General features: G+C 39.6%; 1 protein-coding gene across 3 annotated transcripts in view; it reads right to left on the bottom strand.

Annotated features, from left to right (window-relative positions):
* PDE3A (phosphodiesterase 3A) overlaps window positions 1-27,273 on the bottom strand; it is a 324,042-nt gene that overhangs the window by 224,026 nt on the left and 72,743 nt on the right. The window contains exon 1 of one of the 3 annotated variants that reach the window (XM_044229307.1): window positions 10,973-11,011. The exons of 1 other annotated variant lie outside the window; for it this stretch is intronic. In XM_044229307.1, the coding sequence (XP_044085242.1) occupies window positions 10,973-10,975 (3 nt within the window). In that variant the 5' untranslated portion in view covers window positions 10,976-11,011. Of the gene's footprint in view, window positions 1-1,500; window positions 1,716-10,972; window positions 11,012-27,273 lie in introns of those variants that run through there. One more of the 3 variants, XM_044229306.1, reaches the window with a different exon arrangement.

The following is a 27,273-nucleotide window of genomic DNA, read 5'->3' as shown; positions in this document are numbered from 1 at the left end:
CAAGTATGATATTTAATGCATTGCTAACATGGCAACACTGTTTCCCTTAAAATATTTTATTTCTTCTCTGTAAGATAAGGTTTGATAGTGATTAGTGAGGTATGTCTGGAGAGCTTTGGATAACTTCCAAAGACTAGAACTTATTCACTAAGAAGCTAATTTCTGTGCCCATAAGCCTCATTTCATTCAACTGATCAGTCATTTCTAGCCCTGCTGTCAACGTTCAAGGAGAAAGAAAATTTGCATCATACACTATCATGCCATGGGCTTAGGGCCTGTACAAAAACAAGTGAGCTTTGAAAATAATTATGATTCAACTCATGGTAAAACATATTACCGTCATAAACGATCAAAATAACATCTTACATATATATGGTATATCTCATGCACCCAGAATTACACACTGTCACTATGATAAGGTACAGAAGGGAAAATTATTATAAAAATTAGCTGATTAATAGACAAAACAATAATATACTTCCATATTATAGTTACAGACTTAAAAAGCAAAACTTGAAAATACATTTCATGTATTGGTTTATCAACTGGCAGTGAACTCTGTTAGGTGAATGCATTGCCCTCTTAAGTACCTATAATCCCTATCTGAAGGATGTATATTAAATTTGTGGCTCTACCAAAAAAATATTTAAAATATCACAAGCCTTACTTCAATAAATTATTATGCAATTATATTTATGTATTTTTAATATAATGCCAGTAAAGCCAAAAAATTTTTCATCATTTACACTAATTAACACAGGGCAGGCTTTTAGTAAATAGTCACTCCAAGAATAGAGCCATCTAGTGGCAAGTGCAGAACGATGACAATGACATCAAATAACCAATGAACATAAAACAGCAGGGGTGAAATCATTAACATCTAAACTGGGCAGAAACAAATTTAAAATCGTTCTAATTTTCAGGAAAAAAAAAGGGAAACTCATATACAAATGTATATACTCTTTATGTAGTACGGTCTACATTTTATAAAATCCAAAATGCCTCAAACAAAAACTACACACATGTTCATGCATACACAAATAGACACACAACAAACAAGATGGAAGGAATTATGACAGAATATTAACAGTATCCAGGCCTGGGAGCGGCATGAAACATGATGCCTTGTCCCCTTCACGATGCTTTTCTGCACTGTCCTCAGTGAAGATGTACTACTTTTGTAATTAGAAATTACAGTATTCCAAAATACTCTGGGTGAACAGCGAAACAACGGTGAAAGTAAAAGCAAGAGTAAAGCTAGAAATCTTTCAGAATACGTGGTGTTTCCCATTCCTTAACTGTGTATCTCTGTAGATACAATGATATAAAAGAAATACTGCCCTCTGGATATACGAATCACAGGCTTAGCTGATTCTTATCTAGGAACAAATTACAGCATGCTTAGATAGAAGGAATGTAGCATTAGGAAAAGATCTGATTGAGCAAGAGATAAAATTATGTGGAGTTTTAAAAATACATACAAATTACTTATCAACATACCTGATACTGCAAGAAGCACACCAACATAAAAAAGGGAAAGATAATTATTTTCATTTTGTAGATGAAGAAACGGAGGTGTGGGCAGATCTGACATTTATCTCCAGCTCTGCCACTGATCACCTAAAAGTCTTCTGACTCCTGGTCTATTGCTCTTCCTACTGTAACAATTTAATGCCTGCAACTTAAATTACTCACAAAATATGTTCATACATATTCTCCAAAGTTCCGACTGAAGGCAAGTTCATACATATTCTCCAAAGTTCCGACTGAAGGCAAGAGCAACTCTTTTTTTTTTTTTTTTTTTTTAAACAGAAAGAGAGAGATCACAAGTAGGCAGAGAGGCAGGCAGAGACAGAGAGGAAGGGAAGCAGGCTCCCCAGTGAGCAGAGAGCCCAATGTGGGGCTCGATCCCAGTACCCTGGGATCATGACCTGAGCTGAAGGCAGAGGCTTTAACCCACTGAGCCACCCAGGCCCCAAGAGTAACTCTTAACTCAAATTTCCAGATGGACACCAGCAACGTCCATAGCTCAAGGAAGTGATCTTGGGCATGATCAAGATATAGATGGTATTCTCTTAAAGTGTGTTGATCCCTTACCAGAGCTTTTAACCTAAATAATACCAACTGCAAGCTTGAAGCTTGGAGGAAATGTTTTACTACTGTAAATCAAAAATGAAAGGAAATTTAGAATATTGAAAGTACTTTTTTTTTTTTAAATCCAAACAAATTTAATAATGAACCAAACAAATCAGGATGTTGTCTAGGGCAACCTGGAGGAGAAGGCCCAATTCTGAAAAGAAATCTAGTCAATTGTAACCTCATTCTTCATAAACTACACTGTTATTTACCTGTTCATCTTCCCTATATTGAAAATTGATATGAAAATTTTGGGGTTAAGTACTTGTCAAAGATAGTATTACTTACAGCATATATATATATATTTTTTTTAACCTAGAATGAGAAGTTACAGGTGAGATCCACGACTGGCAGTAACCCTTGTTTGGTACATGGACCACCCACATAGAGGCAGCACCCACAGGAGAGAAGCCCCTTTTGAAGGGGCAAAAGAAGTATTTCCTCACTTTTCTTGTGTCTAACGTTCTTTTGTTGTTGTTGTTAAGATTTATTTATTGATTTGAGAGACAGCGTGTGCACAGGAGAACAGGAGAAGGGGCAGAAGTAGGAGGAGAAAAGCAGAATCTCTGCAGATCACAGAGCCCATTTCATGACCCTCAGCTGACAACCTGAGCCAAAATCAAGACTTAGATGCTTAACTGACAGAGCCAGTCTGGCGCCGCCCTGACTATAACATTCTTTTTTATTCCCATTCTAATTGCTATCTTTAAAAAATCTTTGGATACTATCTATACCTCTATTATACTGTAGGTAGATACACCATTTTTGGAATAGGACCGGATATCAGAAACTTGCAAACTGACATTCTGATAGGTGTCTGTCTTTTGTTCATTTGGTGAACCAAGCAGTCAAAATGCTAATATTTGCTATAAAGTTATCTTAAGAGAAATTGTGGTTTTAAAAAATCAGTAATTAATGATCATCCTCCCTTTTAACTGCTGCGTTAAACCCAAAGTTTAATATAGATTACTCAGGGAAGAAAGCAGATAAAAATGATCATTTTAATCTAACTTCCAGATAAGTCTTTCCTTTTATGCTTAATATCTTTATGGCCAAAGTAACTAGAAAGAAGGAAAAGATGGACGTAAATGTACTATATCGCACTGTTTCCAAAATTTATTCACATAGCTATCATCTTCGTGATTTTACCATATTATGCACTAACCACCCACAGTATAGTCCACTTAAATTGGAATTTTCTTCAATGAATTTATCTTTTTAAACTTTATATTACTACTTAAATTAAAACTCAGTAACACTTCATGTAAGTGGAAAGTTGCCATAAAATTAAATTCAGTGAGAAGCACTGCCGTGCCATTATAACCTAACACAATACTACTTCTTGACAAACACTCTTGAGACCAAGGCTTGCTCTCTTTTTCACAAAGGGAGATCAGTTAAGTATTGGAAGGATGCAAAGGCAAACTATCACCCTGTTGAGACCTGATCCTTTCTGTTTAATCAGAAAGATTAGAACAGAACTGAAAAGCAATCAATATATATTAAACACATATATGACCCACAAGCATTTCTGGTTGCATACAAAACAATCTTTACTACTACTACTAATATGGACTCCACATTTTAGAAATACTATAGTACATACTAGGCACATATTATTCACATGAACAGTTAAAGTTGTATTTTATCAAGAATGATGGTGGTTAAGGGGCGCCTGGGTGGCTTAGTTGGTTAAACAACTGCCTTCAGCTCAGGTCATGATCCCACGGTCCCAGGATCGAGCCCTACGTCTGGCTCCCTGCTCAGTGGGAAGTCTGTTTCCCTCTCTGCCCCTCCCCCTTACTCATGTGTGCTCTTTCTCTTAGATAAATAAATTCTTTTCATTTGAAAAATAAAAAGAATTATGGTGGCTAAACTAAAAACAAAATAGCATTCACCTGTTGATGAATTAACATTAATGCTATTGATGCTATTTGATGAATAGCATTGACCTATTCCTGAGTAACAGGAAGGGCAGTGTCTGACTATGTGAATGGGAGCAGAGAGCTGAAACAACAGGGAGAAAGTAAAGAGCACCTTGGAGCTCAACCCCCATGTGCCTACTTAAACTGATACAGCCTTTACAATAACTGAGCCAAAGCCATCTTTTTTTTTCTCATTTTTTGGATTTTTTTAATTTAGTTACTTGACACAGAAAGAGAGAGAGAGCGCGCAAGCTGGCAGGGTAGCAGGCAGAGGGAAAATGAGAAGCAGGCTCCCCATTGAGTAAGGAACCTGACATGGGGCTTGATCCCAGGACCCTGGGATTATGACCTGAGCCTAAGGCAGTTGCTTAACCAACTTAGCAACTCAGGCGCCCTGCCATCTTTTAAGTAGCAAATGTTTTAAAGAAGTATTGATAATAATCCTAAAAAGACTATTAAAATTATACACATATGGATAAAACAGTATTCTTCGTTGTAACAAATCAATTATGTGACTTCTACCACAACACTAACATAAACAATTTTCATGTTATTCCAAAAGCTTAATGATCTCTGTCATTTACCAGGATTTAGATTTTTTCTACTACATTCTTCTTATAAACTATGTATGAGGTGCTACAGAAAAGTCCATGTATCTTTCGTGCAAGAACCCCAAGACGGCAGCCATTCATTTCCTAGCGACACTATGCTTTCATAAATTATTCTGCCAATGGAGGCACCGGTTAGAAATTTGCAGGTGGTAAAAGAAAAAGTTATTTTTTTTTTTTCTGTCTTTAATAGGAACAGCACCAGCAGCAGGTTCCTGGGAACCACTGCTAGTGTCTGGCATCCAGCCTCTCAATCTCAGAAATACTAGCAGTGCTGGCCTCTGGGAGCCAAGGACTCAGGATTGTTTCACCAGCAGCAACAGAAGCAGTGGCCCTTCCTTCCTTCCAGGAGCTCAGCATCAAATACATGTTCCTGGCCTCCCACCCTGGGGGGGTGAACAGCATTCTGATTTGGGGGGCAGTAATTCTTTTTCCTTCTGACACCAACAGTCCTTCTGTTACCTTTGTAATTGCTTCCCTTCATTCAATCTCTTGCTGCTTATATTAAAACGAGTTCCACCTTTCTGAATGTGTACTGCCATGCAATAAAATCAATATAACTCAAAAACACCTTCTCTTCCTGCCATTCCTCGCATTTAATTGAAAGTTCTGATGTATATATTTCATGTTAATGCTGCAAAATCTTTGAATATATATAAAGATATAGCGTATATACATGTTATACACACCCAACACAAATATGAGCAAGGTACTTTCAAATGTTGAAATCTTGATGGTCAAATTATACCTGTTTTTTTCTTTTTTCTTTTTTATATTTTATATTTATGAATAGATTTTTATATTTTATATTTATATTTCTTTTTTATTATGTTACTAATAAGAAAACATATGGAAAGCTACACAAATTTTAAAAAGACAGAAATAATGCTTATTTCAAAAAATTTTTTAAATATTTTTTTAAGATTTTATTTATTTATTTATTTGAGAGAGAGAGAGAGAGAGCGCATGCACAAGCAAGGGGAGTGGGAGAGGGAGAAGCAGACCCTCTACTGAGAAGGGAGCCCAATGTAGGGCTCAATCCCAGGACCCTGGGATCATGACCCAAGCTGAAGGCAGATGCTTAACGACTAAGGCACCCAGGCACCCCTAAATGTTTTCTTTTTTTTTTTAATTAACATAAATTATTTGTTGAATGGTACAGGTCTGTGATTCCTCAGTCTTACATATCACCCAGCTGTAAGTACCTGTTAGTATATTTTCTACCTTTGAAGCTTTCTTATCAGGATGATTTTGTTTATAACAGAGTGTGACATTAAGAGCCCAGTGTTTGGGGTCAGACAGATTGCGCTTTTACCTCAGTTTGACCATTTCTTTTTGTTTGTTTGTTTTCCAAACATTTCTTAATCACATAATGTTGATAAAAGCCTACATCACAAGACTGTTGAGAATTTTACATGAGATTACATATGCTAAAAGTGAGGCACCCTTATCCTTTCCACCTATTGTCTTTTGTTTAAATAGCAACTTGGTGCACCTGAGCAGTAAAGTCCATCAAGCAGCCCACTCTTGGTTTTGGCTCAAGTCATGATCTCAGGGTCGTGAGAATGAACCCCGTGTAGGTCTCCATCCTCAATGGGAAGTCCACTTGAGATTCTCTCTCTCCCTTACCTACTGCCTCTCTCCCCACTTGCTCATGCTCACTCGTTCTCTCTCACAAATAAATATTTAAAAATAAATAAAAATAAATATATTTAGCACCCTGATACATACTCAAAGTCAAAAAGTCACAAATAACAAAAGCTTACTATAAAAGTTGAGAAGTATAAAGAAACATTAATTAGGGGAAAACATCACCCCCAATTCCTCCATCTGACAAGGAAGCACTGTTCACGTCTTACTTCCTTCACTGTTTAACTATGCACTTTTATTTGCGTATTTTTTTATTCCCTTACACACTTGTTTAAAAAAGTCACTGTTTTTTCCTTAAGATTTCACCATAAGCATTTTTCAAACACTCTCTGAAACACTGTGAATACCATACGATTTAACTATTATAAATGAAAAACATTTTGATGGTCTCAAAAGGCTGCATCCACACCATAAAATGGACAGCATCCTAACATCTGTCTTTCTTTTCTGCGGCATGAATCTTGGGAACAAGAGCTTGTCTTCCTATTTAAGTGCAGCAAAGCCAAGGGGACTGACTCCAAGTTTCATTCTAGTTCTAGCTCCCTTGCAGTGAGGAAAAACATCTAGGCAATGGGCTGAATGTCAACCTGTCTCCCGCACACATCTCCTCCTTTGTTCCTAAGGGCACACCAGCAGGGAAGGAAGAGAGAGAGACTGACTACATGCCACTTCTAAACTAAATCTCAGTCCACTCTTAAACCAATACAAAGAGATTCTCCCAACATAACAGGCATTCCAGGGACACCTATCTGGGTGGCCCAGGTAATTAAGCATCTGACTGGTGATTTGACTTAGGTCGTGATCTCATGGTCAAGAGCTTGAACCTGGAGTCAGGCTCCCCACTCAGCATACAGTCTGCCTGAGATTCTCTCTCTCCCTCTCCTTCTTAACTCATGTGATCTTGCTCTCTAATAAGTAGATAAATCTTAAAAAAAATGAGGTATTCCAAAATAGGTTTTTGAGTTAATATTTATATAAACTGATGAAATTCAGAATATAAGTGACAAAGTAAAAAAATAAAAACAGTGACAACAAATTCAATATTATTCTGAAAAGAAATGGACATGGAAACTGGCATCTCCCCATGAGAAATAACCAATAGAAGGACAGTTAGGAAACCTATTAACCAGGCACTGTCCTTCCTACTTTTGTGACAGCACAGCTAACTCGTTTATAAATAATAAATCCATGGGAAGATGAGCACATACAGATGAAAACTCACTAGTAGATTAAAGTGTCCAAGCTCCTGAAATCCAGGAGAAAAAAGAATCTGGAAATATTTTTGAAGCAAAAATGTCAAAGATCACATCCGTTAGTTAGGAAAGTTAATATCTAATGGAACTACCAGAATAACCATAATAACTAACCAAAGAACATCATGAAAACCTGTATAAAGATAGGCTCAAGATACAGCAATTTTAGGTAAATGAGAATAGCTTTTCTAAATGGCAATTTATCTGACATGTTTATTAATTTTATCAGGACATTGTTTACAAGGGTTTTTTTTTAATTTTACAACATTGCCATATACCAACTATGACAATTATATTGCAAGTTATTCTTTAACAGACATAACAACTCAGATAAGAAACACTCCAACATCTAACTCCCAAAAGTGGATTAACCCTTAGAATACCTTTGAATAGAGACATTGTATCCTTTCCTAACACGTGACTTCATACTTTATGGAACCAATATTCTATTCTGGATCTACCACTTACTACAGAAGAAAATACTGTATTCTAGTCTGGATCTATCACTTACTACAGAGGACAATATTATATAGTAATTTATATGTAAAACATATATACAGAATTACGTTATTCATATACACAAAAACAAAGCACATGAGTTAAGGTATGTATATACATTCTTGACACATGTGTTGTGTGTCTTCATGTATATACACAGATTCATACTTATATACACACACATACCCTTAATTCATACATGCCATGTTTTAGCCATAAGTGAAATAATGTAAATATAATACTATTGGGAGTCCTATAAAAATTGAGTATAGCTATATAAATCTGAGGTCTAAGTATAAATTTGTTAGCAAAAACAGAACAAACTGCCTGGGTGGCTCAGTCGGTTAAGTGTCTGCCTTCAGCTCAGGTCACAATACCAGAATCCTGGGATTGAGTCCCGCATCGGGCTCTCTGCTCACTGGGGAGCCCGCTTCTCCCTCTCCCACTCACCCTGCTTGTGCTCTCTTTCAAATAAATAAATAAACAAACAAACAAACAGAACCAAAGGAATAAAAAAAATGTTCCCTGCCTAGAATTAAAATTTAGAATCCTGGGGCACCTGGGTGGCTCAGTGGGTTAAGCCTCTGCCTTCGGCTCAGGTCATGATCCCAGGGTCCTGGGATCAAGGCTCGCATCGGGCTCTCTGCTCAGTGGGGAGCCTGCTTCCCTCTCTCTCTCTGCCTCCCTTTCTGCCTACTTGTGATCTCTATCTGTCAAATAAATAAATAAAATCTTAAAATAAAAAGATTTTATTTAAAAAAAATTTAGAATCCTTTCTTTTTAGGGTTCTTCCTATTAGGAGGGTGATTACTTTCCCCATCAAGTCCTTTCTCAGAATTTGCCTGAGATTTTATCTTTATGTGAATTTTCAGGTTTGTTTTTCTGTTTTATGTGGGTTTTGTTGTTGGGTTTTTGAGGTTTTTTTGTTCTGTTTTGTTTTGTTTTGTTTTGTCTTTTGTTGTCAAGAGACACAACCCTGGGAATGAAATTACTGATTAGCCTTGAATAAAAGGGAATTAAAGGATGTGCTGGGAAGGAGGCTTTGACATAAGTCAGGCAAAGCAAAAATTAAGGTAAACTGACAAAAGAGTCTCCATGCTCACAGAGTGAGAATAGTTATTCTCAGAAAGGTCCTCAGCTGGAAAACAAACCAAAAAGCATAAGCTCTTCACTCAAATCTGGTGGGTAAAGTCAGAGCCTTAATTCTTTCTAGCAATGACTAAGTGCTACTCCATAAAGAAAAAAGGGAACTATAAAAAGATTATTAGAGCTTTATATTAATAAACTGAAATAACCAAAAATGAAACAAGAGGAAACCAGAGAGGGAGACAAACCATAAGAGACTCTTAATCTCAGGAAACAAACTGAGGGCTGCTGGAATGGAGGGGGTCAGAGGGACGGGGTGGCTGGGTGATGGACACTAGGGAGGATATGTGCTATGGTGAATGCTGTGAATTGTCCAAGACTGAAGAATCACAGTCCTGTACCCCAGAAACAAATACTACACTATATGTTAATAAAAAAGTAAAAATTGGGCACCTGGGTGGCTCAGTGGGTTAAGCCGCTGCCTTCGGCTCAGGTCATGATCTCAGGGTCCTGGGATCGAGTCCCGCATCGGGCTCTCTGCTCAGCAGGGAGCCTGCTTCTTCCTCTCTCTCTCTGCCTGCCTCTCTGCCTACTTGTGATCTCTCTCTGTCAAATAAATAAATAAAATCTTTTAAAAAAATAAAAAATAAAAAAAAATAAAAAAAGTTAAAATTAACTGAAATAACCAAATCACTAGTTGTTCAACTACGAGGTAATGCTTGGCCTTGTGGTTGAACTATGAACACACAAACGTTGAATTGGATTTCCAGCAAATTTTTGGTAAGGATTCTTTTTATCAGTATATCAACAGTATTGGCCTACTTTGCCATATTTTTAATTGCTCCTGTTATTTATAAATTTAGCTTCATAGCTATCAATTTAGGTTATGAAGGGTTTGGGCCACCGGACAACACAAACAGATACATGTTTTCATCAACGCTTTTGGAAATACAAGCTTCTAAGAAGTCAGCTCTAAGATATAAATATATGGTTCAAAGGTGAAATATTCCTATTTATTTTATTAAATCCTCACCCAGATTTATATATGTCTCTTCTTTGGGGCTGTGATATGCTCCATGAGCAAACACACTGTCAGAGAACACACTACAAAATCCAGTGTTTTAAAAGTCTACCTGTTTCTGTACTTTAGGAAACAAATTACATCGCCCTCCATCACTTAGCAAATTTTTACGGGGCAGAACACAATAAATGCCTTCAATTCTCCACAGTAAATGCCTCTAATTCTCCCTGTTCTGGAAGGTGGGTGCGTGCTCACTCACGCGTGCGCACTCTCTCTCTCTCTCTACTGGCGTGCTGCTACAGAGGATAACGATCCCTTCACATGGGAACCAAAACAGTTTGTCAAGATGTCCTGCACATAACTTTACACAGGCAGTTCATTTTTAACCCATAATTTTTGGTATTTTCCTTCATGCATTTTCCATCACAGGAAAAATACTGTACTTTGTGGTCAAGTGCCAATTTTTTTACTCTCGAAAATGTTACACTGACAGAAATATTAAGGGATCTCTGATGTTCTGCTTTAGAAAAGCTTTCGCTAAAGCTACAGTCCCTAAAATGTGCTCAGGCAGATTCAAGAGCTATTATCCAAATGGATTATTCTACTTCCTATTGCTTTGACCTTTTCCCAAGATTGCTACACTCTTTAATGTCCGCCTGCCCCATATGCCACAAAAGAGAGAAACAGGAGAGCAACAATTCGTGAGGTGTTTACCTCTATGTTGATAATTAGAAAGCTTACCAATTTTAGCATAAACACACAGAGATGACAGAGACAGAATGCAAAGCAGCTTACCATTTCTTCATGAATGTTGACTGCCACAATGCACAAAAAAGCTTGCCCATGGATGCTTTCACTTCCGTGTATTTAGCAAGCAGCGGTCACATGCCTACTATGTGCCAGGAGCTCTGTTACAAGCACTGTTCTTAGCAGTGAACAAGATACGGCAAGTCCTCGAGCTCAAGCTCGCGCTCCAGTTGGAGTTGAACAGTAAGAAATAACGCATGCCATGCGGTGATACAGACAATGCAGAAAAATACAGTCAGGTGAAGACAGAGTAGAGTAAACGAAGTGCTATCATGACAGTAACCTTAAATGACACCACTGACTGACGAGGAAAACTGGACCAAGAGACTGTAAGCAAATGAGAGAAGAAACCACATGGGTATGGAACGGAAGTACATTCCAGGAAGAGGAAACAGTACGTGCAAAATCCCTGAGACAAGGACACACTTCGCAGGTTCACACAAGAGCAATGAGCTGATGTGACCAAAGGAGTAATAGGGAACATGTTAGAAAATGAAGGCAAAAACATAGCAGGTGAACAGGTCACAGCTGGGCTCATGGGCTATGTTAGGAATTTTAAATTTTATTCTGAAGGAGAGGTGAAACAATCACCAGGTTGTAGAGAAATGACAGCATCTGACTCAACATTCAAAGGACCAGCACTAGTGCTGTGTGATAAGCAAACTATAGTGACTCAAGGGCAGAAGCAGAACTTGCGAAGCCTAGTGCAATCATACGAGTGACAGACGATGGTGACCAAGACTGGGACAGAAACTATGTAGGTGGGAAGCAGTGAGACGCTGGACATATTCTGAAGCTTAATCAATCAAATATGGATGTACAGATCAATCAAATATGGGATGTGACGGTAACAGATCTGGAAGGATAATCTGTGCCTTACGTAACTGGAGAAGTGGAATGGGATAATCAATGTGTCTACAACATGATCTCCTGAATATCATCTCTATTTAAATTCAAAACAAGGGCAAAAAGCATCTAACATTTTACAGGCTTTCCTCTCTGGCCTCTTTGACCAAAAAGTTGAACTTTCTATTTTACTTATTTCTTGATTCTTTGACAAATTATAATTTTCTTTTTCCATAGTTTTGCTGCCGATACACCTTTACCATTTCTCTCACACACACACACCCCCCACAAATCTGGAAAACAAAAGTCCATAAGCCTGCCACCAAACATGCATGAGGTTGGCTATGAAATCTCTTGAACCTATTGATTCAAACCATGTGGACAGGCATTAAATTAAGAGTACTACAATGTTTTTTCTGAAGGTGCCCCAAGACAGAGGCCATCAACTCTTTAAAATCTTATTAATACAGCATCAAGGAAAACAGGCAATCTGCAGCACGGTAAGAAGAAACAGCATCTCTGGCAGGTGAATAAGGTGTGCATTTCCCCATTCAGAGCCCCATCACTTAGAGTAAAATGGTGCCAAATTGTGAAAAGGGCATGGTAGTCAGAGGTCACCCAGTGGCAAGGGTCTGGCATGCTTCCCTGACATGTGTTGGCTGCCTATGGCTTGTCATGAGGTTAAAACCAAATGATCTTCAGCCCGTGAAGAGAGGGCAGCTAGTGCCCCATCTCTGCCAGCATTTTCCCAGGTGAGTTCTACAGATCATTAACCACATCAGCTGCTCTGAGACCAAAAGGATTCTCTGACCAAATAAACACAGGGAATGTTCTAGCCTAGATTTCTCCTGGGAATGTTTACAGTGCTCCTTCTCTAAAGGTTTTGTCAAGTCCTGTGGTGATCAAACCACTAACTATTTAACTAGCATTTCCCAAATTTATTTTACCCACCAGCAAAGAAAACAGGACCTTAGTTAGGACAATGAGAAGATGACAACCTTTTGGTGACACAGTGAGAAGCAAACCTGTCAAAAGTTGGTGAATGATTTCACCAATGGGTGAGGAAGAGGTAAATGTCAAAGACGACTTCAGTTCTAACACTGATGACCAGGAAGGGGGGAACTTATACATTAAGAGAGCTGAGTTCCCCCTGGGGATAAAAATATATGTTTATAAAAAATTAAAAAAAAAAAAAGAGAGCTGAGTTCCATTTCTTATAAAGATTTTATTTATTATTTATTTATTTATTTGAGAGAAAGAGAGCAGGCGAGCAGTGGGAAGGGTGGAGGGAGAGGGAGAGAGAGAACCCCAAGAGACAGTGACCTGAGCTCGGGAGCCCAGGTAGGGCTCTATCTCACTACCTCAAGATCATGACCTGAACCAAAACCAAGAGTCAGATGCTTAACTGACTGAGCCACCCAGGCATCCCAACTTCCAAATTTAAAGAAATGTACGTATTTTGATGCCATTCTATCCAGAGGCATTTATTGACCGCTATGTTCCGTGTACTAACGCAGACACCAAGAACAAGAATACCAAACAACAGAGAGATCATTCTTGCCTTTGCACAACTTCGTTTAAGTGAGTCACTACAACTCAGCGTGAGATAGAAGAAGTCTGATGTGCACAGAGAAGAGCCACGATTCAGGAGCACCAACACTAGAGGCTGGGGATGCGGGAAGCATTCCAAGAGGAAGTAACATCTGAGCTGAGACTTAAAGGAACAGCGCATATTAAGCAGGTGATGAGAGGGAGATCAGATTGTTTAGACAGAGGAACAAGGTAGATTCAGAAAGGCCTGGTGAGTCAAGTCAGGTCAGAGCAATGTAACAAAAAGAAATTTAATAGGTGCATGTGTCACACACAAGATGAGGGGATGAAACTAGCTTCAAAGTTTACTAAGTTAACTAGTTAAGTAGTTAAACAACCGTGCACTAAGGGTACCTGGGTGGCTCAGTCAGTCAAGCGTCTTTCTCCGGCTTAGGTCATGATCCCAGGGTCCCGGGGTAGTCACCCATCGGGCTCTCTGCTCAGCAGGGAGCCTGCTTTCCCTTCTCTCTCTGCCTGCCCCTCTGCCTACTTGTGATCTCTGTCAAATAAATAAATAAAATCTTTAAAAATAAAAAAGTACTAGATTGAAACAGCAAGCTTCATAAACACAAAACCCCTTTCTGCACGTCACTGGTCTTTTCACCAGCTCATCCCTCAGACTCTGTTAAAAACTGTCGACTACCTTGAACATGTTCTCAGATACACACTTCTTATCCCCTATCAAGACCTCATCAGCTCAAAATTTTGACATGCATCTTCCTCTAAATAAAAGTACATTTGATGTATTCATCAAAACATAAGCAGAAGCCCGCACGTGCCTGTCTCATCTCTACCCCCCATGACTCTTCTGCAGAGCAGATCAGATGGTGCCACTCTTTGGAAATGTCATCTCTTCGCCGCCCAGGCCCCAGCACGGCTTGTGAGGGCCTCCGTGGTGCGTCCCACTGCTCCCTCTATGACCACTCGTCACATACTACCCTTGCCTTTGCTCATCCGCTGTGCCCTCAGCTGTGAGAGTGCCACTTGCCCTCTTCCCTGTGTGGAATGCCATTTCCCCCAGCGAATGCATGTCACCTACTCCCCAGAGTATACTCTGATACTGCTCCTGTATCAGTTAAATCTTCCTCAGCCCACCTACATAAAACGCAACGCGTCGCTCCATACCTACGTATTGGTAGCACCCAGCCTGCTTGATTTCTCTTGACAGCACTTATTCCAGCTGAGATATTATCAATTAGAATGAAATTTAAAGAGAACAGATGTAGCTAACTGTTAACCGGTATTCTAAAGGCTTATAACAGACTGGCACAGAGTAGGCACTCCGATATTTACTCAGAGAATTAACAGTGCCTGAAAGCTACGGACAGACAGAGAAGAGAACGATGAGATGAATGAACTGGAGTCCGGGGCCCAAATTCAGTGACAACTACAAAGGCGTTGCCTCGGTTTCTCACACACCTTGCTCCAGCCTTACCCAAATATGAGATGATCTCTGGCCATTAGCCCTCTGTGGAAGGACGGAATTCGAGATCACCGACAACCAGCAAAGCCAAGAGGCTGGAGGAGAACAGAGAGTAACATTCCCCGCTTCGTCCCCTTTCAAAACTTGATCCGCTGTCCCTCCCTCGGGAGCCACTCAATAATAAATGACTTGTCTGGAAGTGGGACCATTTTTACTTTACTGGAGAGGAGAGAGGAAAAAGGGAAAGGACATTTTCTCAGGATCTGAGCTGATTTGATTGGACAAGGGGAGAAGGCAGCAGACATTGCAGCCGGAGAGGCAGGCTCCTCAAATTCTCACAAGACACAAATTCCTTGTTGTGCCTCGGACGGGAAGAGCTTCCTTTCAGGCGTGTAGGGGAGAAAGGGCGGAGGGAAAAAATGCTCAGACGATGCTATTTTTGAACTATTTGTAAGAATGGCTATTCTTCCCTCCGATATTCTTGAAGCACCCAAATGTCATGTTTCCACGTGCTGATGTCTGGATGCTCTCAAAAGCATGGCTTTGAGGTGAGAGAGGGGGTCACGGGCTCATCTTCTCACATGCTGCTACCACTGCTGATTTTTTTAAAAGCTTTGTGACCTCGAAAGGAGATGCATGGTATGAATGATGCACAGGCTGCAGAAAGCAAGGGCGTCAGCAGTCTATTTATACCTCCAGGAAGGAAAAAATGAGTCCGGGGGAATGACTCCATACTCCGAGGACTCAGTATGCGAAGATCGTCTGGAAAAAACAATCAACAACACAGCAGGGAATTCGTTTATGTCCTTACTGAGGAGTAAAAGGTGAGGCCACATTCCCATTTTTCCGCTGCTCTCCAGAACTCTGATTGCTTTTGAAAGAATGTCAAGTTGATCCTTGATGTTTCCTACTACTGTGTAAAGCATCCCGAGTCTGAGTTTAAAGACACTGCCACCCACATTCTAAAAACTCGCTTCACTCCATATGTGCACACATACTCACATTTGGCTATAATCTGCAGCCGTTTGGACACGCTATGCATTTGGGGGAAAAGTTTTTCAGGCTTAACAAAGTATTTGGAAAAGCCTTACAGATACTTGTGTGACTTAACTCTGAAAAGGGGGAAGAAATGAGAAGATTTACACGGATTTGCACAAGATGGTAGAGAAACATTTTTCCAAAGGTATGTAGTCAGTTTCTCTTAAATGGTGATATACTTCCAGGGCAAAGCAAGGGAAAGCACCCAGGCACAGCTGTTAACACTTATTCCTGCATCACTGGAGAATTTAATACCAGGCTTTACCTCTAGACTTCTGCTTGTTTCTAATGTAAGCAGTATAGTGTGCGGCGCAATGAAAATGATGGTGTGAGGGTCCCCCATCTTGCTTCCGTCACCCACGTATCTGGGTGATTTCTGCCGGCTTGCTTTGTTTTTGAAGTTATTTTGCTAGCCACGGGGATGGGTTTGCCCACAACTGGTCCAAGTATGAGGTGTTTCCTAAGGCTAGAGATGAGGTCTTTCCTAGTGCACAATTTACTGATCCACATGGGCTCCAACGTGGAGCCTGGGACTCCATCATAGAACACAAACTGACTTATTATGAGTAAAGTAACAGAAGGTTCAAAACATAAACACTTCCCATTTCCTTCCTTAGCCAAGTCTTCTCATCATTTCTGAGGCAGATAATTTAAGGCATGCTTCACTCTTTTCCATCATTTGCTGAAATCACGTTTGGTTTTAATTCACCAAGCACACAGTCATCACATTCACGTCGTTCACAGCCTGACCTATAAAGGGGGTGAGGCGCATCTCAAATTGTTCACATCAAGAGAATCAAGGCTTTAGTTCTTTAATTGTGAAAACTCACAAGGCAATATGCGAGCTTGTAACGGTATTTTGTTGTCAAGTGAATGATATCCTTCAACCCAGTGCTACATATGTAAAACTGACCAATGGACAAAGTCCGTGAGTTTAGACAGAATAATAAACTTGATCTGACTGACGAGATTCCTCAGAGTGACATGGAGTGATCAAAACCAACACAACCAACTCATTTTGTTTGTTCTGTTTTTTGCATTAGCTTGTAAGTTTAAGAGGTATTGCTATCCACTGTTCACAGGAATTCGGTGCCAGGGAGGAAAAGTGGGCAGGGTGAAGGTCTATTAGAGAACAGACAAAATGAAAGTCCATGAAAACCCTGTATTTCTGACAGGTTGGGAGGGAGGGGACAGGAAGAGAAGGATAGAAATAAAAACTCAGCCATAGTTTAGTACCTTAAGCTAAGAAATACTTGGTAAACACCTGCAGGTGGACTATACAATAGAAGCGAAAGGAATTATGGGATGTATCATCTTTAAAATCTCATCTACATGCACCGCACCACTGAGAACAGAATTTAATGTTCGAGTGCTCCAAATTTTAAAGCTCTCTTCTCCTTTAACTTTCTGCTACATACACCAATACCATGAGGTTCTCCCTCCTCCTTTTCCTTCTCACACACTGCCACAAAGAAGCTAACTGCATGATCTTGCCCTCCAATGGAAGTAGGCCTGGCATATGCAGATCAGCTCTCCTTTTGGTAGGTTATGGAAATACAAACCCTGGGAATGGGGGGGACTTCTGAGCCACTGAGCACACTGAGAGGCAGGAGAATAATGTTCCCTAAGAAAAATTGCTAAATATAAAAAGAAGACCAACAATTAATCCTTATTTCTCTTTTTTTTAAAAAAATTATTTTCATGGACTAGTTTATGATTTCCGTATTTAATCTTTAATTTATGCTAATACATCTCTAGATAATTTTTAGCACAACTGCTGTGAGGCAAAAGCAGGCTAAGAGATCTACTCAGACATGTTTAACTTACATATAAGAAACGGAAGGAGATGCTCTTGTGCAATAAAAACAAAACACAGGAAAAAGCAATTACTGGTTAAGTTTTTTGGATCAGACAGATACTGCTTTTAGACTTCCTCTTTTTGTGTCTGTATACTTGATCATACTGACAGTCATTATTCATTCCAAAAAATGAGGTATTTCCTAAGAAGCTTTACAAGCAAGTAATTCTAGGGTAAGTATTTTCTTCATTTCTCCTTCCCTCCCATATCCTCAGACATACCTACGTAGGTAGTCAAGCTCCTATATTCAAATTAGGAGTGAGGACCTGTGATATGGTTTAGCAATGTCCACACATAGAATAGACTAAGATTTCTCTCCAACGCTACATTTATATTAAATGTCCCTGAAGTCAACTTCTATATAACTTCTCTTTGCAAAAGGCAATTAAAACACAGCAATCAGTGTTGACAAGTGCTGGTTGTTAATTAGTACTGACAAATGAAAATAAACCAAAAAAGAATATATAGTAAGAAAATGATTATGTATTTTTATTTTTATTTTTTTTTAAGATTTTTATTTATTTATTAGCGAGAGAGAGGGAGAGAGACCAAGCACAGGCAGACAGAATGGCAGGCAAAGGCAGAGGGAGAAGCAGGCTCCCTGCCAAGCAAGGAGCCTGATGTGGGACTCGATCCCAGGACGCTGGGATCATGACCTGAGCAGAAGGCAGCTGCTTAACCAACTGAGCCACCCAGGTGTCCCTGATTATGTATTTTTATAAAGCTCCAAACACCTACAGAGAAGCATTTCAATGTGAAATTTTGATTCATCCAAACTCTGCTCACTGCTTTTGATAAATTCTACATGACGACCATGGCTTCTCTCCCCGCAAAAAAGCATCCTTCAAGCACAATATATATCCAAGGATAACTCACCCTACTTGCTAGGACACTGTATTTTTCTTCCATGCTATTAGAGACCAAGATGACTTTAACACATGTCTTTGTGCCCCAGCCATGAAGTACTTACATTTCCCGAGTTAAGTTTAAGCACATACCACAAATTCAATGTTTTAAACCGACAATGATTTCACAAGACCCATCATCACGTCTTAAGGATTTTTTGTTAGAGTTTCCAAACTGCTGGATTTGACCACATTTTTACAAACTGCTAATAAGCATACATTTCAAAAGAACTGGCTTCCAATTTCTAACCTTTCACACTCTGCAGTATTGTTGACTAAATATTTCCATTTGTCCCCTACTTTCCACCATATGGGACAACTGCACTTCCCTGTCTCCTTGACATTTAGTGAGGCCATGCGAAATCAGTGCAATGTCTTCACAAGTGGCAAGCATCACTACCAGGCAGAAGTGCTAAGAGCCAGTGTGTGATTTATGGTGTTCTCAACCCCTGACCAGGTGACTGGGAAGCAAAGTGGCCAAGTGCAGCTTCCTCTGGAAGTGTGTGATAAGCACGTTCCTCCTGCCAAAACACACAGAAGTAAGAGGGAAATACTTTTTGTTATAAGTCATTAGGACACTTGTGGTGGTTGTTACTGCAACCTAACTTAGCCTATTCTGACTACTACACATACTGGTTTGTGATTCTCTGGGACACTAGATTTGGGTGGGGGGGAGGGCAATCCTACATTAAATAATTGTAAAGGCCATTTCCTATGAAATATGTAATGACAATGGTTAAATTTCATTTTGATGCATGTACGGAAATTGGTTTTCAAATTTTATATGAGCTCAAGGGTTAAGTGGTTCAGTATTTAACAATAAATGAGAATAGTACAAAAGGATGGGGGGGGCGGTCCACAGCTGAGAAAGGGTCCTTCATGTAGAGGTACGAACCTAGGAAAAGTAGAGGAAAGAGAATACAAGGAGATTTCAGAAAATGGAAATTAATTCCAAATGAAGGTACAGGGACTGGTAGGGCACTGGACACATGGGAAGTTTCAGGAAACCTAAGATACAGACCTCAGAACACTGTAAGATCAGATCTTCAAGTCGAAAGTCAAAGTTTTTGTCTATAATCTGAATGCAGGGTCAAAGAGAGGAGTGGGTGGTAACAGGAGGGTGAGAGGAGGCAAACTGAGAGGAACACATTACTCATCTAGCTCAAACATACCCCAAGAGTGACTGGAGCTTCCGGAAGGAAATGTACATCATGTTCTTTTACCAAAGGTCCTCCAACCTCAGGGAAGAGAGGCTAGCGGGCAAAGCCCCAGTCTCTGACTTCAAGTTCAACTTCAGTCACGTACTAGTTATTACATCATGTTCTGATTTCTTTATCCATGAATTTACACTTCAGTGGCTCATCATAAAGATTTAAATAAGATAAAATATGTAAAATACTTAGTTTAGCAAGTGCCTGGCTTTGAGTAAAGATTAACTAACCTACTGCATTTTATTACCCATAACATAAGTAGGCCATTTCCCTCAGTACCCTATTTTTTCATTCTTCCTCTACTAATGATGCTGCCTTTGACTGTGTCTTTTTCTTGGGCTCCACCCACCCAAATTCAACTCACCCTTCAGAATCCAGCTCATACCATTGTACTCCATGAAGACTGTTCTGAATGCCCCCAGAAAATCATCTCTTCCAATTCTGAACTATGACATATTTTCTAACTGCTTCCTGGCACTTAATTACAAATTATCTGCTAGATAAAAGATAAATAAAGTGTGGTTTTTTTTTTTTTTTTCCAATTCTATTTTCCTTTGGCCAGTATTACTTCTTATCCATCCATGTATATTTCCAACAGTACTTAGCTGTCATGGCTTACATGTACTGATCCTCACTGTTAAAGAATTTAGAGAATTAGATCTAATTCTAACATATAACCTGATTAAATTTCTTAGTATAATATATATAAGTTTTGTTCATAAAGTTCAGAAACAACAACTATTTCACAAAACTGGTAATTTTCTCCTTCCTTTTACTTATAAATAATCAGAGATTAGACAGGTTAAGTACCTATTCTAAAATTGCACGGCATGTCAATGACAAGTCTTAAGAGAAAATTTACAATCCCTGATAGGAAACACCCTCCCTCTCCCCACCCCGGCCTTATATTCCAGAAGCCCAAAAGGGAAGAAAGTTAATCTTCCACAACTGGTCAGATAGCATTCTTCCCTCCCATAGCCATAAAGATGTCACCAGGCAGATAGGAATCCTTGTAAACAACCAGCTATTGAAATACAGTTTTTCTGCCAGATTCCACCAAAAAAATAAACGTAGTGTTCCTTGATACCCCTTTGTCTCCTCTGTAATAAACAAGCATGCAAGAAGTGTGTAAACAGTGGGACTTACTGAGAAACAGATCTGTACTTGAAAAGCAATCAGCCCAGTAAGTCTCATCACTGCAACCTGAAAAATAAGGCTGGTGCAGGCCTCGTGGTTAAGTGATCCCATAAATTTCAAAGGGACTTAGGAACAGCTCTTGCTTCCCACCCTGATTACAACTTTCCTGAAACAGACTCTGCCTTTAATCTCTACTCCATGAAGTACATTTGAGCCAGCCCCGAGTAACCTACAGGATAAGGGAGCCATCCCACCAACTTATTTCCCATTATAAATTACTTTGGCATTTAAGTCTTTTTTAAATATTAAATCCTAACAAGTCCTTATAAAACATAAAAGCCAGGCAGTATCATGACTTTAACTTTTCACACCTCACTACAAATTATTGTAACTCTTTCAAACGTTTCTTGTGCAGGCTTTCTCTCAACCTCAGAGTAAAAGCTTAATTTTCTTTGGCTCTTACACCACACTATGATTATTAAATCTTTTTTCTTATTTGTACTGAGTGCCCAAATAAGGACAATTGGAAACAACATAAGCAGAAAATTATTAATTTTGAAAGCTTGTCCAAATAGGTAGGAAAATTATAACTTATGCATGGTTCGTTGAACAAAAACTGTTGTCACAAAGCAAAGCTCTCTTAGATAGTGCTAGCTGTCTGTCCCTATTTTTTCCAGACAGACTTATGCAACATCCTGATGTTTCAAACTATTCTGTCATGGAAAATCTGTCTCTAGGGTGGGGGGCAGGAAGAGAGTCCCATTTTCTTTTTAAAGTTATAATTCGAAACAGATAGTTAAATAATACAGTAAACTTCTTGTACTTTGCAAACACTTTGAATTATGTATTGCGAGTCTACAAGGTAAAGACAGAAATGAGCATCTGAAAGGAAAAACTCAGCAGATGCCCTTTTGCCCACAGCATTTCCAATCCTATCAAGTCAAAATACTTCCCTTTGCAAGATAAGCAGTCAACAATACAAATACAACAATAGTGATCAGAACATTTTCAAGGCCAATATTTCATGTATCAAAGAGATTTTTTCTTCCAATGTTACTATAAACATTTAATGGTTATTATGAGGTGATGAAAATTTTCCCTTTCATGAATGTAAAGAATCAAAACCGTGGATATCCTAAAACCTCATTCATGCTTCTCCTTTTTCAATGGACTAGAAGACAAACTGATATAAATAGATGCAATTCATACTGGACATCTTACATGTATGTTGACACAAAAATAAACTTAGAGTGTTTTCCAACTTTGTCTTGGTCTCTCCAACATTTAAATCTTACTGCCATCAACCCCTTCCTTCCAAAAGAACCTGAGGACAGATGTGGCTTTTAAAAGTCCTGTTGTCATTCTATGGACGATTACAGAAAAACTGTATTTTGAAACTAAGATTTCAATTTTTTAAGTTTTGAAGCTGACTTAAAGACAGGACATACTAAATGCCAAGAGAATCCAAGACCCAGGGGTCTGGCTCAATGATTAGAAGCAGTTACTGGACTGGAAGCAAGGCACACCATCTCCCGATGCACTGTAGGAAACACGCTCACTCAGAACGCAGCACAGTTCCTATCCTCTGTTTTGAAGAGATTATGACAGAAAGCTAAATTATTCCAACATTTCCACATTACAGTCTGTGCCTGAATGTACAGAATATTTATCTGTACTATACTTTGCATTGCTTTTTAGATGAATGACTTTTGAACCATATTTTCTTACATAACTAAAGCATTAAGTGCAATGTCAACATCTGAAAATAATTATTTCTGTGTATTCACATAACCTTGGAATGCTGAGAAATGTATTTGGCTTAAGACACAGCATAACAGCCATGACAACTCCGCCTTAACATGATATACACAGCAGACTTCTTTAAGGGAGGAAGGACTCTGTGGTTAAAGCCTTAGAGCAAACACTCAAAAGCTGGAGGGGCTGAAGATAAATTGAAATTTTAGGAGGCTGAACACCTGGGGATTGTTAGGAGCTTCCTTAAAAGAGAAAAAGGAGGAACTTGGTGAACTGGGGAGAAAATGGAAGTAATTCTTTCTAGCAACGTTCTCTGCATCCGAGAATGGGAAGCCTTCTTTACAAGAGAGAATCCGCTACAGGAGAACTCCAGAAAAGTCTTAATGTTAGCAATACACAGGCATGGGTCTGCTATGGAAGACAGTTATGAGGAAATCAATACCTGCTTTGAGTGTTCATTCTATTGCAACAAAAAATTACTTTTTTTTTTTTAATATAAAAAGGTTAGCTAAAACTGCGGGGGTTTCGGGGGCTCTAAGATGAGCAACACGGTGCTAACCTAAATTCATTTCCTTTCAAATTCTGGAACTACGGGCTCCAGAGGGTATCTCTCACAACTAACTGTAAGTTGTGAGAGTGAGAACAGGGCTCTCCTTCCTGTGGGCGGCCTATCATCCACGGTATGACTGGCATAAAGTAGAGATCGTTGAATAAATAAATGAAGGCTGAGTCAGGTATAATCTTGGTGCCCAAATGCTGGTTGTGACAGAACTTCATGAATCTGTAGCAAAATTGGAAAAATAAGGCCTGAAATTTTGTCATGAACCATCTACTAATCTCTAGTATTAAAGCTGATTGACCCCATCTCACCCAACCCTCTCAATTTGTGTTTACACAGTCCAGATGTGGAATCAATACTCCCAAAGGAATCACATAGCTTGTGGCTCAGAAAAGATCTTCAATTTTGCCGGGACCCTGCACCCCGGGCAGAAGGGAAAGGAAGGGGGGTGGGGGGGAAGCCAAGTTCCAACTATTACAATTACAGAGGATGGAAGATTTAAAAATGATTTTTTCTAACCTGCAAAAAAAAAAAAAAAGCGCCATTTTAAGGGGGAAATCAGTTCAATTTTATTTAATCCTAAACCTTGCTGAAGCTGGAAGTGAGGGTTAATTTGCAATCATATGGAAAAGGTTTAGGTATATATATATAGACACATATATATGTGTAGATACAGATAGATAGATAGATGGATTTTTTTTTCCCCCACAGAATATCTTGAGCCCCTGAGAATGTGTGTCTCATAGAACTCAGAACAGAGTAAAGCAGCATTTACTCACCATCCTCCAAGAGCAGAGGTGACTAGAAACCAGAATCCTAGAGATGCCATCATACATACTCCGGATAAATTCCCAGTTCTTCTAAATACTTCCCTCTCTAATCCCAGACACTAGAACTGTCAGTCATTTTTTGGTCTGTTATTCCAATATGAAAAGTCTGACTTAAGCACCAGAAAAGTCTTGGGAAAAAAACATTTTTGAACACTGGTGGGCTCAGGGGACTGATCATGGAATATGAACCTTTTGCCCCTGAATGGTTCCTTGGGAACAGAATGCAGTATATTTTTTAGTACAACCCCTCTGCACCCCCCATTCTCCCAGGTGGTGCTAAACATCTAGCAGCTGCTGTCAGAGTATGTGAAACATCCTAAGAGCCTTCTGAAGGATCAGGATAGATTTAGCAATCTGTCAACCCTAGTGCTTAAGAAAATTTGCATATGATCACCTGGGGATTTGGTAAAATGCAGATTTCAATTCAGTGATCTACAGTGGAGCCTGAGAGTCTGCATTCCTAGCAGCTCCCAGGTAATACTGATGCTGCAGACCAATGAACTTACTTAGGGAAGAAGGATCTAATCCACCTTTATCTTTCTAGGTCATTTAATTTGAAGGGTATGACCAAAACTCCTCAGCACCAAAAACCTCAAACTTGCCCAATACCAGACAGTACACACATGCTCACAGGGTGGGAGAAAACTGCCAGTTTCCTTATTTTATTTGCTTGTACAGATCCAACACTGTATTGTCCCAAAGTGGTTAGAGCACAGTTATAGACTAAAGTCTGACCATTTTAGCTTTGTATGTATACTACGATATAAAAGCATGTGTGCATTTCTCATATAATCCTTAAAAACAGCTGTGAGCTGAACAGAACAGATATAATTACTATTTCAGAAAAGGAGAAAACAGATTGATCAAGTTTAACAATTTACAAGGCACCTCGGTGGCTTAGTCTGTTAAGCGTCCAACTCTTGACTTCGGCTCAGGTCATGATCTCAGGGTTCTACAGTCAGCCCCGCACTGGGCTCTGCTTCAGTGGGGAGTCTCTGCTTCTCTCCCCCTGGCCCTCCCCATGCTCTCACATGTACTCTCTCTCTAAAATAAATAAATAGGGGGCACCTGGGTGGCTCAGTGGGTTAAAGCCTCTGCCTTTGGCTCAGGTCATGATCCCAGGGTCCGAATCAAGCCCTGCATCAGGCTCTCTGCTCAGCAGGGAGCCTGCTTCCCTTCCTTTCTCTCTGCCTGCTTCTCTGCCTACCTGTGATCTCTGTCAAATAAATAAATAAAAATCTGTAAAAAATAACAAATAAATAAATCTTTAAAAAAATAAGTTAAGCGACTTACTCATGGTATATCATAACTCATGAGAATCATATTCAGGAATCATGCTCAATATTTGTAACACGCCCCCAACCCCAAATTCCAAGTCTAGAGTCTACCCACTATAAGAGTGTCTTCCGGGGCACCTGGGTGGCTCAGTGGGTTAAGCCTCCGCCTTCAGCTCTGGTCACAGTCTCAGGGTCCTGGGATGGAGCCCCACACTGGGTTCTCTGCTCAGCAGTGAGCCTGCTTCCCACCACCACCACACCCCACTACCTGCCTCTCTGCCTACTTGTGCTCTGTCAAATAAATAAATAAAATCTTTAAAAAAAAAAAGAGTGTCTTCCACATCATCCATCTTCTTCTACCTCCCAGACATGTTTTCTTTGGTATTTATGGCCTTATTGTCCCCACAGTTGTATAACAAACCAAAAAAAGGACTATCAATGTCCTATGGGGTTGTCTGGGGTTCACTATTTCAAATTACGCTGCCTCCTAACTGAATGTTTTAACCTGGAAGAAAAACCTAAATTCTGCTGGATAGAAGAAAAGAATTAAGATCCTCAATACTTGATTCAACAGTGGGGAGAGATTTTTGATCAACCTGAATATAAATGCTCATCACAGTTCATCAATATTGGTAACTGAGTGAAAATGCTCATAGTCAAGAACCTCACAGAGATGCCAATGCAACAAGGACTCCCCATGGCAGAGTGAAAATTGAGAATTACCACCTGCCTTTCTGAGTTATCCTCAGAGAGAAGCTCTTTCTGGAGTGTAAGTCCAAGAATCCCTGGCCATTTCCGTTTTGTTTGCTGCAGTACCCCAGAACCCAGAAAAATGCGTGGTATTCAGAAGATGTTCCCTATTTTTTTTAAACAAATAAAAATGAAAGCTTGATTATAACAATCTACAATGTAATAAATGTTAAAGCCTGTGATACCAATAATTTTGGTTTAAAAGTAATACCCTCATTGCTTTTGTTAAAAGGAAACAACATCCAAAATGGAGTCACTTAGGTTAAGCTCCACCAAGACTTAATCCCTAACCTAACTGCAGGTCCAGCCTCTCTAGGAATTTCCTGATCACCAGTGAGCAAGGCAGTCTGCATGACAAGACCCCTGCCTAAAAGCAATCTGTGTGACAAGATCCCCTAAAGGAATGCAACCCAGCCTCAAACCATCCTTTCTTTTCTTTTGCTACTAACTTCCTGTCCACACCCATATCTGCCTATAAAAGCTTTCCATTTTGTACACCTCCTTGGAGCACCTTCTGTGTGTTAGATGAGATGCTGTCCAGCTTGCCAAACACTGAATAAAAGCAACTAGATCTTCAAATGTACTTGGTTGAATTTTTGTTCTTCAACAGATTTGATGGCGGCAGCGGGACTGAAGGAGACTTCTGGCAGCTTTGGGGACAATGAGAAACACAAATGTGGTGGCTTTAAACCCTCTGAGTTCTTTCTCAGCATTTCCAAGGACTACAGGTAAGTTCCTCCCAGTCCTGAGCTCTGCTTTCTTTCTGTCCAGCTCCGGATATGATCAGCTTTCCAGTTCCCTCACCTGTTTGGAGACCCCACCCCTTAGCTCCATCCACAGGTTCCCTCATTAGTTTGGAAATGAGTCTGCAGTCCCCATTTGGGGTGGGGGGTTCTGCTGGTTCAAACCTTTCTCCAATCCCCAGATTCCACCTAAGGAATTGATGGTGGTTACCTGCCAGAGTAGCACCTGGTCCAACTTAAAAGCCATACTATGTCTGGAATTAAACTGGGCTGGGTGGGATCTCATGGGAGACCTTAGGTAAATATGAAATAATATTAGCTAGTTGATAATGGGAATCTTGGCAGTGAAAAAAGCCATACACATTGG

Source organism: Neovison vison, chromosome 12, assembly GCF_020171115.1.
Source record: "Neovison vison isolate M4711 chromosome 12, ASM_NN_V1, whole genome shotgun sequence".
In the NCBI taxonomy this organism is placed as follows: Eukaryota; Metazoa; Chordata; class Mammalia; order Carnivora; family Mustelidae; genus Neogale; species Neogale vison.
The sequence above is the reverse complement of the archived record's forward strand: the minus strand, read 5'-3'. Positions and strand labels throughout refer to the sequence as shown.